This window comes from Hemiscyllium ocellatum, chromosome 7, assembly GCF_020745735.1.
Source record: "Hemiscyllium ocellatum isolate sHemOce1 chromosome 7, sHemOce1.pat.X.cur, whole genome shotgun sequence".
Taxonomy (NCBI): Eukaryota; Metazoa; Chordata; class Chondrichthyes; order Orectolobiformes; family Hemiscylliidae; genus Hemiscyllium; species Hemiscyllium ocellatum.
This window is the reverse complement of record NC_083407.1, coordinates 54,797,420-54,812,278: the sequence shown is the minus strand read 5'-3', so window position 1 is coordinate 54,812,278 and position 14,859 is coordinate 54,797,420. Positions and strand designations below refer to the sequence as shown.

General features: G+C 39.8%; 1 protein-coding gene across 4 annotated transcripts in view; it reads left to right on the top strand.

Moving 5' to 3' along the window:
• The window catches only part of LOC132817089 (protein TANC1-like), a 250,421-nt gene that overhangs the window by 178,473 nt on the left and 57,089 nt on the right, over positions 1-14,859 (top strand). For all 4 annotated transcript variants that reach the window (XM_060827218.1, XM_060827216.1, XM_060827215.1 and 1 more), the window contains one exon: positions 2,514-3,121. In XM_060827218.1, the coding sequence (XP_060683201.1) occupies positions 2,514-3,121 (608 nt within the window). The remainder of the gene's footprint in view (positions 1-2,513; positions 3,122-14,859) is intronic.

Here is a 14,859-nt window from a genome sequence, read left to right as displayed (position 1 = left end):
TTGTATACAATATAAATTACAAATTGCAAATGAAAATTAAATACTGTCTCCAACGTGAATACCTATTTTAGAACTTATCTTTTCTATTTTGTACCTAGGCTTTAGATTAAAAGTATGAAGAAATTGTCTGACAATATTGCATTTATTTACTACATCATGACAGTAATCTGCATTGGAGTAGTAACGGACTTAAAGTACTATGGGTCTTGGAACTCTGTAATGAAAACCTAAAATGCAGGAAATGTTCAGCAGCATGTGTGAGAAACCGTATCAAAATTTCAGATTTCTCTTGTCAGAAGTAAATGTAATAACAAATGTAGTTCATCAGCGATTTAATAGTTTTTAAGGAAGGCAAAAAATCTCTGTGGAGGGGTGGAATGTTGGAGGCATTAAATGACGTGTTGCAAGGTAAATGAGATTGTAATTGGGCAAATGAATTAAACATATGCCTATAAGAGGAGTAAATGGGAATATCTGAATCATCAACAATGGCTACCACTCAGTTTCTTCCCAACTACATACATGATTCTGTTATTCAGTGTTTTTTGAGATTTTCTCAATGAAATTTAATATATTAATGCAATAACTTGCGATAGATTACGCTTTCGCTCTGGGTTGACATCATCATCACATTGATTGTGCAGGAATCTTCTGAACTTTGCACTGTTCATCATGTATGTTTCCTTATCAAGCTGGAGAGTGAGCCTGGGGCAAAATAGGTTTAAGCTCATGGTCAAGAAATTAATTTGCGTTGAGCATCGAGAAACTACAATTCACATTGTAATATGATCTGCCTGTATTACTCGCAAGACAAAGCTTTTCACTGTGCCTCGGTACCCGTGGCAATAATTGCAATTCAATTCATGATTTTCTACGTATGATGAGCAAATCAGAATAGCTGACATTACAGTTATCCTTTCATGAATAAAGTGGGATTGCTGCACTGCGAGGATGCACGATGAATTTTCATTTGGTACCTACGTATAAAAGCAGGTTTAATTTAGTGGAATTAACAGCTAAAGATGGAAGTTTTGTCTGAAACAGCCAACGCTGCAGCTACAATCTCAGTTAATACATCAAAGTTGCTTTGTATTCTCAATCAGGTTGAGAGAACTTGGGTTTCTTCTACTGTGGCTGTCTTTTAGGGGTGGCTGTTGCAGAGTTTCTCTTAGCAGTGCATCTAGAGCAGGAAAGTTTCAAAGAAAGGGGAATCCCATCAAACAGAACTGAAGTCTAATCAAAAGGCCAATTTGCTACTCCCTTCATCTTGGCACCCATGTTGGCAAAAGTAAATCTTATTGATTTTTATTTTGACATCAGTCAGGAATTGTTTCAGAGAAGATTAAAGTTCACCTGGAACGTTCTGGAGAAAATGGCCTATAGTTTGTGTTGTTTGCCAGAACTGCTCTGATTGGCTGAGAATGGGACTTATTCTTTTTAAAGTCCACCCCAGCTCATTTCATAATACAAGCTCCAACTCCACATTTTGTTTTTTCGTTAGGGACCACTGATTTATTTGTCAGGGCAAATGCAAGACAGCCTCAGCAGAAGTAGCATCATGCAAACTCCAGTAAGCGTTTGCAAGGAGTTAGGTTTATCAAATGCTTCTTTAAAGTACCGTTCTATGATTATTATTATTGTGCCCCACGTCAGTGAAAATTTAGATTATTCTACATTGACCATATGTAACATTATGAAATGAACAAAAAGTCACAAAAATTCAAACTTTAGAATGAATTTAAGTTTGAGAGTTTAAAGGTATGCACTCAAAGGAGCTGAGCACCAAAGTGCTACATTATTTGAATAAGATATTGAGCTTTGATTCCAAATGTGGCATCTCTTCAGATGGGTACAAAAAGTAGAATGGCATTATTAGAAAGAAAAGAAGGGGGCATTCAGCTGATGTCCTGGAAACTAAAAATATAAAATGAAAACTAGCTATTCATCTTGTTGTTACAGGAGCAGATGATAGCAATTTGACTGCCATGTTTTGACAGTTTAACAAGAGTGGCAATGCTTCAAAGATGTGATTTGAGAACATGGAAGAATTCATGTAGATAAATCTATTTAGAAAGTATGAACCACATGAAATTTAAAATTTAGGCATTTAATAGATCAGAAAAGGCATTTTAGTGCAGTTCAGGGTTTCAAATTCTCAAATTGAAACTACCAGCTGGGGCTGGGAATCTATCTAAAGTCACTCAAGACACCTATAGCGTTATGAGAAGCTGAAATGTAAGGCGTCGTCTTTTAAAGCATCAAAAAAACTCAAGTTTTGAAAACAAACATTTGTCTTCAAGTACATCAAAGACCACTAAATATAACTATAGATAATTTTTAGCTGAATACTGAAATATAATGACTTGAAAATATAAGAATGATATGGAAACAAAACAGAATTGTTTGCAAAAATGTTCCTACAATGGAAATATGTGAACTTGGATTTTCAATATTTGCAGCTTTTGTGTTGTGATTTCTTTTTGCCTCAATCTTAAAAACCTTATTTCTTACAGGAGATCACAAATCTACTTCCATTTGTCAAAATTTCTCTGGATGATTTTCCAGAGAATGAAGATATTAATGGGGACCTGAATGCATACATCCATCACAGAATTAACAGCAGTCATGGAATACTGAATAATATCTCTTTGAGTGGAAAAACTGACACTATCACAGTGAGCAAAGTCAGCAATCATCTTATCATGCGTAGCCAAGGATCTTACCTATATTTGAAGCTGACCCTGGATTTGTTTGAAAAGGGTCATTTAGTCATTAAGAGTGCAAGTTACAAGGTAGTTCCAGTATCCTTGTCTGAACTGTATCTGCTGCAATGCAACATGAGGTTTCGAACACACACTTCATTTGCAAAGGCCCTTCCTGTGTTGAATGTGGCCTTGGCATCCCTTCATCCACTGACAGATGAGCAAATTTTCCAAGCAATAAATGCTGGCTTTGTGAAGGGTGACTTGGAGTGGGAGGACTTCCAGCAGAGAATGGAGAGCCTTTCATGTTTCCTGATCAAACGAAGGGATAAGACTCGAATGTTCTGTCATCCATCCTTTAGAGAGTGGCTTGTTTGGAGAGCTGATGGTGAAAGTCTGGACTTTCTCTGTGATTCAAGGTTGGTGCATTTGAATTTTTAAGCAGATCTTGCATGTTTGATTTATAATGGAAGATTTACTGGGATCTTTTTTGTCCATTTACTTAAAGCAAATTTGCATTCCTTCCTGATCCTGGATTAATGGAAGTTAATTCATTGCCATTCAGCAAAATTAGAACTTCTAAAAAAATCTTTAGGGTTAAAATGTATTTCTCGCAATGAAGGAAAGCATAATTAAATGGAGGCTTCCTTTGATCGATATACATGTGTTTTGCTGTGGCTCATTTGTAAGTATACTTATCTGGATTAGAATATTTTTCGTTGAAATTGCCCTTAGGACTGTGTGTTAGAAATTCAGGTCCTCTTAAGTTCCAGAGTTGATTGAAAGCTGGTGATTGTCATTGGACTTAGTGTTTTAAATTGGGTTCTTTCGGGCTCTTGACCATGCTGTGGTAGTGTCCCTATCTCTGAAGTAGTCAGCTCAGTTTCAAGTCCTGCCTGCTCCAGATGTATGTATCAATACGTCTGAAAAGATTGCTTTTTAAAAGAAATAGTAGAAGAGATTAAAAGAAGAGTGGAAACTGTGGACCGAGAAAGGGACCAGAAAGGAAAGATGAAAAATGGTATTTGGGCTGAACTATGAATTTACAATAAATTTTCTGCTACTTAGTTCAATAAATGGATGTTAGTCTATTAAACATACTAGGCTGACACTCCCGTCTGAATTTGACAGAGTGCTGTAGCTTCTGAGCTACCTCTTAGTATCATCAAAAAAAGGTGCATTGCTAGTTTTCGGGTATACAGGTGATGTCTAGTTCCATCCCATCACCATATATCTCAACTCCTCAACTTTTGTTAAATTATCAAATCCGACCCAGCCCAAGTTGATGTACCAAATACTCATCTATGCCTTTATTACCGTCAGACTTCCCAAATCTTACCTTCAATAAACTTGAAGTTAGTCATATCCCAGCTTCTTGTATCCTTATTTCACAAACTGTCATTCATTCATTACCCCATATCCACTTATCAACCATGTTGCTAAGCAAACGTAACCTTGATTTCAAAAAAATTCATCCTTGTTCTCAAATCCTTTCTTCTTCTGTTTCTCAAATCTCCTTCAGTCCCACGGATCTCTGACATGTGCATTTATTCAATTTTAGTTTCTTGTGTATTCCCAATTTGTGCTCATGCTTTAGGCTGCCTATGCCCAATTTTCTGGAGTTCTCTTTGTAAATCTTTTGACCTCTGTTTCATCCATTAAGGCGTTCCTCAAAACCAGCTTCTTGGATCCAACCCCTGGTCATTTGACCTAGTGCGTTTTGTGTTTCAAGAGTCAAGTTTTTCTTTAAATGCTGCTTTAAAGTGTCTTTTGTAATGTTAAAGGCAATATATATGTTGTTCTTACTTTCCAGAAAACCTTTTTGCCTCAATGCAGATTTCCAACTATTTTACATAAAATATATTTTGTTGCATGAAATAAGACATTTTCTGAAATAGTTGTATGCAGCTTTTATAGGAGAAAGTGAGGTCTGCAGATGCTGGAGATCAGAGCTTAAAATGTGTTGCTGGGAAAGTGCAGTAGGTCAGGCAGCATCCAAGGAACAGGAAATTCGACGTTTCGGGCATAGGCCCTTCATCAGGATTGAGGAAAGTGTGTCCAGCAGGCAAAGATAAAAGGTAGGGAGGAGGGACTTGGGGGAGGGGCGATGGAGATGTGATAGGTGGAAGGAGGTCAAGGTGAGGGTGATAGGCCGGAGTGGGGTGGGGGCGGAGAGGTCAGGAAGAAGATTGCAGGTTAGGAAGGTGGTGCTGAGTTCGAGGGATTCGACGGAGACAAGGTGGGGGGAGGGGAAATGAGGAAACTGGAGAAATCTGAGTTCATCCCTTGTGGTTGGAGGGTTCCCAGGTGGAAGATGAGGCGCTCTTCCTCCAACCGTCGTGTTGTTATGGTCTGGTGATGGAGGAGTCCAAGGACCTGCATGACCTTGGTGGAGTGAGAGGGGGAGTTGAAGTGTTGAGCCACTGGGTGGTTAGGTTGGTTGGTCCGGGTGTCCCAGAGGTGTTCTCTGAAACGTTCCTCAAGTAAGCGGCCTGTCTCCCCAATATAGAGGAGGCCACATCGGGTGCAGCGGATGCAATAGATGATGTGTGTGGAGGATTTATAGTTCACCAAAGAAAATGTATTGTTAGCAATTTAAGACTTCAGCTATTACAGGGAATTTGAAACTCTGGGTCCATTTGAAGTTTGCCAATAATATTTTCCAAAAGCAAAATATTGTAGATATTGGAAATCTGAATTGAATTGAATTGAATCGAATCATTTATTTGTCATGTGTATTAAATATGAAAGTGATGAACCATCTCCATGCATAGGCATCATTCTCGCTAACTGAAAATAAAAAATAAAAATAACTTAGTGTGTCCAACTTTTCCTTCTCCACTGCTATACTCCCGCTTTAGCCCACACAATGCCGTTGCCAGAGTCCTGACTTCTGGCTGCACCAGCCCACAGCATGCCGCTGCTTTGGGCTTTACAGGCCGGCTGACTCTGTAGCCACGCTGCTTCTGAAAATGCTGCTATTGATCCAGAACCCATCAAAAGGATAGTCTGAAAGAAAAAAGGAAGCAATAGTGAGAACTGGCCAGAAAAGCACAGCAATAATCATGGGAGATTTTAATCTACATTCCAACTGTGACCAGTGGAGTGCCACAAGGATCGATGCTGGGCCCCTCTACTTTTTGTCATTTACATGAATGATTTGGATGCGAGCATAAGAGGTACCGTTAGTAAGTTTGCAGATGACACCAAAATTGGAGGTTTAGTGGACAGCGAAGAGGGTTACCTCAGATTACAACAGGATCTGGACCGGATGGGCCAATGGGCTGAGAAGTGGCAGATGGAGTTTAATTCAGATAAATGCGAGGTGCTGCATTTTGGGAAAGCAAATCTTAGCAGGACTTATACACTTAATGGTAAGGTCCTAGGGAATGTTGCTGAACAAGGAAACCTTGGAGTGCAGGTTCGTAGCTCCTTGAAAGGGGATAGATAGGATAGTGAAGAAGGTGTTTGGTATGCTTTCCTTTATTGGTCAGAGTATTGAGTACAGGAGTTGGGAGGTCATGTTGCGGCTGTACAGGACATCGGTTAGGCCACTGTTGGAATATTGCGTGCAATTCTGGTCTCCTGCCTATCGGAAAGATATTGTGAAACTTGAAGGGGTTCAGAAAGAATTTACAAGGATGCTGCTAGGGTTGGAGGATCTGAGCTGCAGGGAGAGGCTGAACAGGCTGGGGCTGTTTTCCCTGGAGCGTCAGAGGCTGAGGAGTGACTTTATAGAGGTTTACAAAATTATGATGGGCATAGATAGGATAAATAGACAAAGTCTTTTCCCTGGGGTGGAACAGTCCAGAACTAGAGGGCATAGGTTTAGGGAGAGATGGGAGAGATATAAAAGAGACCTAAGGGGCAACTTTTTCACACGTATGGAATGAGCTGCCAGAGGATGTGGTGGAGGCTAGTACAATTGCAACATTTAAGAGGCATTAGGGTGGGTATATGATTAGGAAGGGTTTGGAGGGATATGGGCCGGGTGCTGGCAGGTGGGACTAGATTGGGTTGGGATATCTGATTGGCATGGACAGGTTGGACCGAAGGGTCTGTTTCCATGCTGTACATCTCTATGACTCTGTATCTAAAGAGTAACCAAAGAAAAGGAAGATGTAGAGTACAAATAAAAGCTAGCTAGGTATATAAAACAGATTGTTGAGAGTATGTCTAAATCAAGAAGCAAGTGTTAACAAAGTGAGCAATGGTCCTATGTACAGAAAGTCAGACTGGAGAATGACAGATGAACAGGTATTTTGTATCCATGATCTTCATAAAGGAGCTGCAATGCTTCAGGAAATGGAAGGGAGAAAGGAGCTCAGAAAAATTCCAATTAACCAGAAAAGTGGAACTGAATAAGTTGTAAGAGCATAGAAGACACTTACTGCTATCATGTAATAGAAATGTACAGCATGGAAATAGACTCTTTGATTCAACTTATCCATTCTGACCAGATATCCTAAATTAATTTAGTCCCAGTTGCCAGCACTTGGCCTATATTCCTCTCAACCCTTCCTATTCATATACTATCCAGAAGCCTTTTAAACGTTGTAATTGTCCCCGCCTCCAACACTTGTTCTGGCAGCTCATTCCATACATGCACTCCTCTGTGTGAAAAGTTGTCCCTTTTAAAGCTTACCCCTCCTGCCATAAACCTACACCCTCTCGTTCTGGCATCTTGACGTGTGCACATGACATGTCTGCACTTATCAACCTCACCTCTTGCCTGAGGGTAAACTTACCATAAGTTGTCTCTTTAATGTAAGAACAGACTGTGGTCCTCTAGAATTTTTGATGACATTCCTGTGGAGAATATATATGTGTTACGTGGAACTTTTCTAATTGTTGGAGTGAAAATGAACAGCAAATCTGAAAACTGATCGAGATAATAGTAGTAATATTATTGTTGTATGAGAGTTTAGACATTACTCATTGTATAGAGCAAGTAGTGAAAAAATGGAGAAAAACAAGTGAAGAATACTTTCTGTAAGTAATATTCTTGTATGCTTAAAGAACTGATACATTATTGGATCAAATTATGAGGATGAAATCTATCAGTTGTTTTCAAGATTACCTTGGTGTGCATCAGCAATAATAGTGTACATTTATATATGGCTGTTTTTGTGGCTAATACAACGAGGTGAACCACCATGTGCAAAATTACATATGCCCACATTTCTTGTGCCTGTCAATCACTGACCATCACTCTGTCAACCACTGTTGCATTTGTAAAAGTCAAGGTATGTATGAGTTAATGTTATTGCAAATTTTGCTCCTGGAATATCTATGAAATATGTATCAAAATGTTTGTTATTTTATTTGTACATTGAATCTAATTGTTAGATAACTTTTCTGCCATATTTTAGTGTACAAAATTAAACACATTTACAATTTTTCCAAAATGCCATTTTACTAATACTTAATAAATTTAATTACAGGTAGTTCTCCTATAATGTCATAGTTGCATTCCTGTGCAATGCCATGTTACAGAAAATCGTGTAGTAGAAATGATGGGGCTGTGGGAAAACAGGGTAGGGGCACGCTACCCAAAATATCAGTAAAAATCAAAACAAATAGTAGTTACCCTAAAACAAATGATTGCATAGTCTAAGTAAATTTTAACCTGTTGTAATTGACCTGTCAAGTGCAATTCATCAAAATTGTCCCTGCCTCCACTCAATTGGCATCTACACCTGCTGCCTGCACTACATTAGAGCCAGTCTTCTGGCCCCATCCAGTGGTAACACTGCATAAGTCAGATCCCATTTTTGATTAATCAAGGGCTTAATCTTAATTTCAAGTTTTTTGCAGGGTTTCACGCTGTGATGCTTGGGGGACATTTTTCAACTTCCTTTACATAACCCACCTGATTTATCACCAAACCCACCCTTTGGTGCCCCTATCTCACATTCTATCCCAGAATTGATCAACATTCGTGATGCAGCATCATCTTTAAAAAGTTATTGTTCACCCAGACAAGAGCTGTCAATTGGAGCTGCCCTGCATGGTTCCTGATATTGGTCCTGGACATGGCAGACAATGGAAAATTGGTGCCTCTGTGGGTAAGGATGTGGAGATGCTGCTGATGGAGATGGGATTATGTAGAGGCAGGATGCCCTTTTCTCTCAGGCCAACAAAGGATGACATTCTACTAAAGCCACACCAATCTGGACAGGGTTACCATCCAGCTAGTGAAGTCTCAACCATTTGAAGGAATACACAGAATATAGGAAGAAGATCAATGACCTTCACTCTGCCAAAAGTAAGTGTGCCACCCACCTTTCTCTCTCTCACCCACTATGTGCAGTTTCCTGACTCTGACTCCCTGAGTGGCCATGTCCAAGCCCCTGTACTGGATTTTTTTTTGCATTTGGCTACCGATATGATTAGTCACTGAAACAGATTCATGAATCTGCAGATATTCTTTAACATCTAAACATATTATTTTAAACAACAAAACCCAGATTCAAACTGCTCCTCAACACTGTTCTTTTATTGCTAGTCAATTCTAGTGAAATTTCACTCTTTCCTCAACTCTTTAAGCTTTTAAATTAACAGATTGCTCCTAGCTTCTTGTCCTGAGAGACATCTTCACAATGCTTTTTCAAGTTCACCATCACAAACATTTCACAATATCTTTTCATGAGAACACACAAGCTGGTTGATCATCTGATGCCCACGCGGTGTCCAGTGCTGCGTGATACCGAGTGCCAAGAATGAGAATTGCATAACAGCGAATGGGAGTCTTTATAAAAGGTCAGCAATTCACAAATCATTGCAGACAAATTGAGTTTGATAAACCTGCGTTACAGGAGAACTACCTGTATATCAATGGATTAGTTCATTTTCTCGTGTGTATATATTTGACAGTTTACAATAACTAGTTAATAGCTTTTTGTGCATTGTCCTCATACATAATTTGCATCCTGCACTTTCAAGTTTAATTTTGGAACAATAGAGAAATGGTTTCGTAAAAAGACACGTGGAAAGATAATAACATCAATGCACTGTTTCTGTTCCATGTTGTTTCACCTACTCTGCAAGTACATATGTGCGTGTGAAAATGGATCACGGCAGCAATTTTTAATGGTAGACCCTTTTCTGCTGCATGCAAAACACCTCATTCATGCGGTATCTTTTAACGTGGAAAAAGTCTCCAAAAATTCACTTGGTATAATAAAAAAAAAAGCACTCTGAGCCACAAGAAGACATAATAGGAGATTAAGTGTTTCTAATTCGATGTTTTCAAAATACTTGCCACAAGCTTGAAGCAGATTGATTCTGATGGTTGATTAGTACAGAATGAGGATGTCAGATTAAGTACGAGATTTAGGACAGCACGCAAAAACTTTTAAAAAAAAAAACAGGATTGTAAGGACTGTGGAATGCACTTTTAGACATTGAAGTAAAGAAACATAAGAACACCTTTGAGGTGGGGGGGGGGGAAGTGGGAAGCAAAAGGGGTATTACTTCAGTTTGAGTACATGGGAAAAGGAATACTGACAAACAAAATGGACTGGATAAATTTAAATACCCGTTCCAGCTTGTTCTGTATATGCAACACCCTTTGTGTGGAAAAAGCTGCCCTCAGGTCTCTTTTAAATCTTTCTCCACTCACCTTAAACCTGTACCCTTTAGTTTTGGAAACCCTACCCTGGGGAAAAGATCTTTGGTGTTCATCCTATCTATATCTCTCATGATTTTATAAACTTCTGTAAAGGTCATCCCTCAGTCCTCTTCACTCCAAGGAAACATTTCCCAACCTATCCAACCTCTTATAAGTCAAACCAGTATTGGTAATATCCTTGTATATCTTGCACGCTTTTCAGCTTAATAACATCCTCCTTATAGGTGAGCAACAAGAATTGTACGCAGTAGTCTAAATATGGTCTGACCAATATTTTGTACAGTCGTAATTTGACGTCCCAATTCTTGTACTCAGTGACCTGTCTGATGAAGCCAAGTGTGGCAATGTCACCTTCACCACCCTATCTACCGGTGACACTACTTTTGAGGAACTATGTAACTGTATCCCTCAGTCTCTCTCTTCAACAACAGTCCCCAGGGCCTTACCATTAATTGTCTAAGTCCTGCCCTGGTTTGACTTAACAAAATACAACATCTAGCGTTTGTTGGCATTCTTTGGCCCACTGGCCCAGTTGATCAAGATCCTGTTGTACTTTTAGATAACCATCTTCACTGTCCACTATACCACCAATTTTGATGCCATCTGCAAACTTGCTACCATGCTTCCTGTATTATCATCCAGAACATGTATATAAATGACGAACAGCAATGGACTGAGTGCAGCACACTGCTGGTCACAAGTCTCCAGTCTGAACACAGCCCTCTACCATCACCCTCTGGCTCATGCCAATTTTGTATCTAATTAGCTAGCTCTTTTTTAAAGTACATTTGGATAACATCTACCACTCTGCCTTCATCTGTTTTATTGGTCCATCTCTTCAAAAAAGGCCAAGTTTGTGAGACACGATTTCCCACACACAAAACCATGCTGACTATCCCTAATCAGTCTTTGCCTTTCATAAGAACATAAGAAACAGGAGCAGAAGTAGGCCACCTGGCCTGTTGATCCTACTGTGCCATTCAATAAAATCATGGCTGATTTTTTTTCATGGACTCAGCTCCGCTTATCCCCCCTATTCACTATAAACCCTTAATTCATTTGCTATTTAAAAATATATCTATCTTTTGCCTTAAAAACATTCAACAAGGTGCCCTCAACTACTTCATTGGGCAGGGAATTCCACAGATTCATAACTGTTTGGGTGAAGAAGTTCTTCCTCAACTCAGTCCTAAATCTGTTCCCCCCTGACTTTGAGGCTATGCCCCCTAGTTCTAATTTCACTTGCTAGCGGAAACAACCTTCCAGCTTCTATCTTATCTGTTTCCTTCAGAAATTAGTATGTTTCTATAATTCCTCGCTCGCTGTTCTAAATTCTAATGAATATAGTCCTTGTCTACTCAATCTGTCTTCATAAGCCAACCCTCTCAAGTCTGGAATCCGTCTAGTGAACCTCCTCTGCACCCCTTCCAATGCATCCTTTTTCAAGTAAGGAGACCTAAACTGTACACAGTACTCGGCAAGTTGGCCTCTCAATCACTATATACAGCTGCAGCCTACCCTCTCTGTTTTTAAACTCCATCCATGGAGCAATGAAGGACGATATTCCGTTTGCCTCCTACGTTATCTGCTGCACCTGCAAATCAATTTTTTTGTGATTCCTGCGCAAAGATAACCAGGTGCTGCTGCATAGCAGCATGCTGCACGTTTTCATCATTTAAATAATTGTCCATTTTTGTTACTCCTACTAAAATGATGATCTCGCAATTCCCAAAATTGTACTGCATCTGCCAGACCCTTGCTCACTCACTTAACCTCTGCAGATGTCCCTCTGCAGACCTTGCTCTACCACTCATTTTAGTGTCATCTGCGAATTTTAACACCGTACACTTGATCCCCAACTCTAAATTATTTATATAAACAGTAAACTGTTCCGGTCCCACCACCAATCCCTGAGGCACTCCACTAGCCTCTAATTGCCAACCATTAAAAAAACGTATATCCCCACTCATGGCTTTCTGTTAGTAAACAAATCTTCTATCCATGCTAATACATTATCCATATGCAGTGCATCTTTATTTTGTGTGGCAGCTTGTCAAATGCCTTCTGGAAATCCAGATACACCACATCCACCAGTTCCCCAGTCCACCATGCTCATAATGTCCTCAAATAATTCTGTTAATTAGTTAAGCAGGATTGGCCTTTCGTGAATTTATGCTCTGTCTGCCCAATGGGACGTTTTCTATCCAGATGTCTGGTTATTTCTTCTCTTGATTATAGATTCAAGCATTTACCCCAGTACAGAAGTTAAGCTGATGAGCCTGTAGTTATCTACCTTTTCTTTTATGTCACATTTGCTGTTTTCTAATCTGTTAGAACTGCCCCAGAGTCCAGTGAGTTTTGGCACATTAGCTATTTCCCCACAATCTCTTCTAGTAGCCTGGAATGCGTTCCATCATAGTGAGGAAACTTGTCTATGAGCCCCATTAACTTCCCCAACACAACCTCTTTAGCAATAATGATCTTTTCTAGGTCCTCACCTATCATAACCTCCTTGTTGTCAATTATTGGCATGTTATTTATCTGGATTAGAGGTGTTGGAAAAGCACAACAGTTCAGGCAGCATCCGAGGAGCAGTAAAATGGACGTTTTGGGCAAAAGCCCTTCATCAGGAATATGAAGGGCTTTTGCCCGAAACGTCGATTTTACTGCTCCTCAGATGCTGCCTGGACTGCTGTGCTTTTCCAGCACCTCTAATCCAGAATCTGGTTTCTAGCATCTGCAGTCATTTGTTTTTACCTAGTTGATTTTAACCCTACTGCGAATCCTCTTGCAAGGATGCCTGCCTTGAAGAAGTTTTCCTCCTCTCTCTACAAGAACCTCGGGGAGTCCCTCTCCCACTGCAACTCCCAGGTCATTTCCTCTGCCCTGAAGCTCTTTAACCATGTCCTGAAACAGACTCGCTACTACAGCCACATTTGTTTCCTCAGTGTTTGCTCTGTATTTTTGATGAAGGGCTTTTGCCCGAAATGTCGATTTTGCTGCTCCTCAGATGCTGCCTGAACTGCTGTGCTTTTCCAGCACCACTAATCCAGGATCTGGTTTCCAGCATCTGCAGTCATTGTTTTTACCTATATTAGTTGTATCTTTTTGTGTGAAGACCAACACAAAATACCCATTCAACGCCTTGGCCATTTCCTTGTTTCCCATTATTAAATCCCCCTTTTCGCTGTCTAAAGGACCAATGTTTACCTGAGCTATAATTGTTCATTTACATACTTGTAGAAACATTTGCTATCTACTTTTATATTCTGAGCTAGTTTACTCTTATAATCCAACTTTCTTTTCTTTATAGCCTTTTTTGTGGCTTTATTTAAAAGATCTTTAAAGATTTCCCAATCCCCAGTTTCAAATGCAAGCAGATCCTGTCTCTCAGGATCTTCTCTACTTAATAACTTAATCAGCACTGATATCAAGCTCACTGGTCTGTAGTTCCTTATGGGTTTTCTTTCGTTTTTCCTAAATAACAGCACCACATTAGCCACTCTCCATTTGTCGATTATTCAAGTAATCCTGCAAATTCTTTCTTAGCTTCCCATAATGTCCTGAGATATGTTTGATTAAGTCCTGGGGATTTATCTACCTTTATGCATTTTAAGACCTCAAGCACCACCTCTTCAGTAATGTGGACTTTTTTCAAGACATCACTATTTATTTCCCTGAGTTCCCTACCTTCCATGTCTTTTTCCACAGTAAATACATAAAATATTTGATTAGTATTTGTATTATATTTCTATATAAACTATAGAAACCAAGGGTCAGAAATGAGTGTAGTCGCCATCACTGAGAAGGTCTGGGGAAGCTGAAGAGTAGATAATTCATCTGAATTGGATGAACCCCCGATGTTCTGAAGGAGACAGTTGAGATAGTGGAGGTGTTTGTGGCGAGCTTTCAGGTATTGTTGGAGTAAGGGTGGGTCCCAGAGGACTGTTAAATGGCTGAAGTAACGTCCCTATTTGAGAAGGGAAGCAGGCAGATTTTGGGAATTTGTAGACCGAGTAGCCTGACTTCAGTCATTGCTAAGACTTTAGAGTCCATTATTAAAGATGAAATTGCACAGTACTTAGTGCATGATGAAATAGGACTGAGTCAGCATGGCTTCATCGAGGGGAGGTCATGCCTCATTAAATCTGTTAGAATTCTTTGAGGAGGTAACAAGCACATTCTACAGTAGAAAGCCAGTGAGCATGATATGTTCGGATTTCCAGAAGGCCTTTGACCATGTGCCGGGCAGGAGACAGCTAAATAAGATAAGAGCTTATGATGTTAGGGACAATGTATTGGCATGGACAGAACATTGGCTGACTGGTAGAAGGTGGAGAAGTGGGTCTTTTTCAGGGTGGCAGTGGTGACCAGTGAAGTTCTGCAAGGGTCAGTAATGGGACCAAAACTATTTATCTTTTACAATAATGATCTGGACAAATGAACTGAAGGCATTGTTGCTAAGTTTGCAGATGGCACAAAGATAGCTGGAGAGGTGGCAGGGAGTCTGCAAAAGGTTGGACA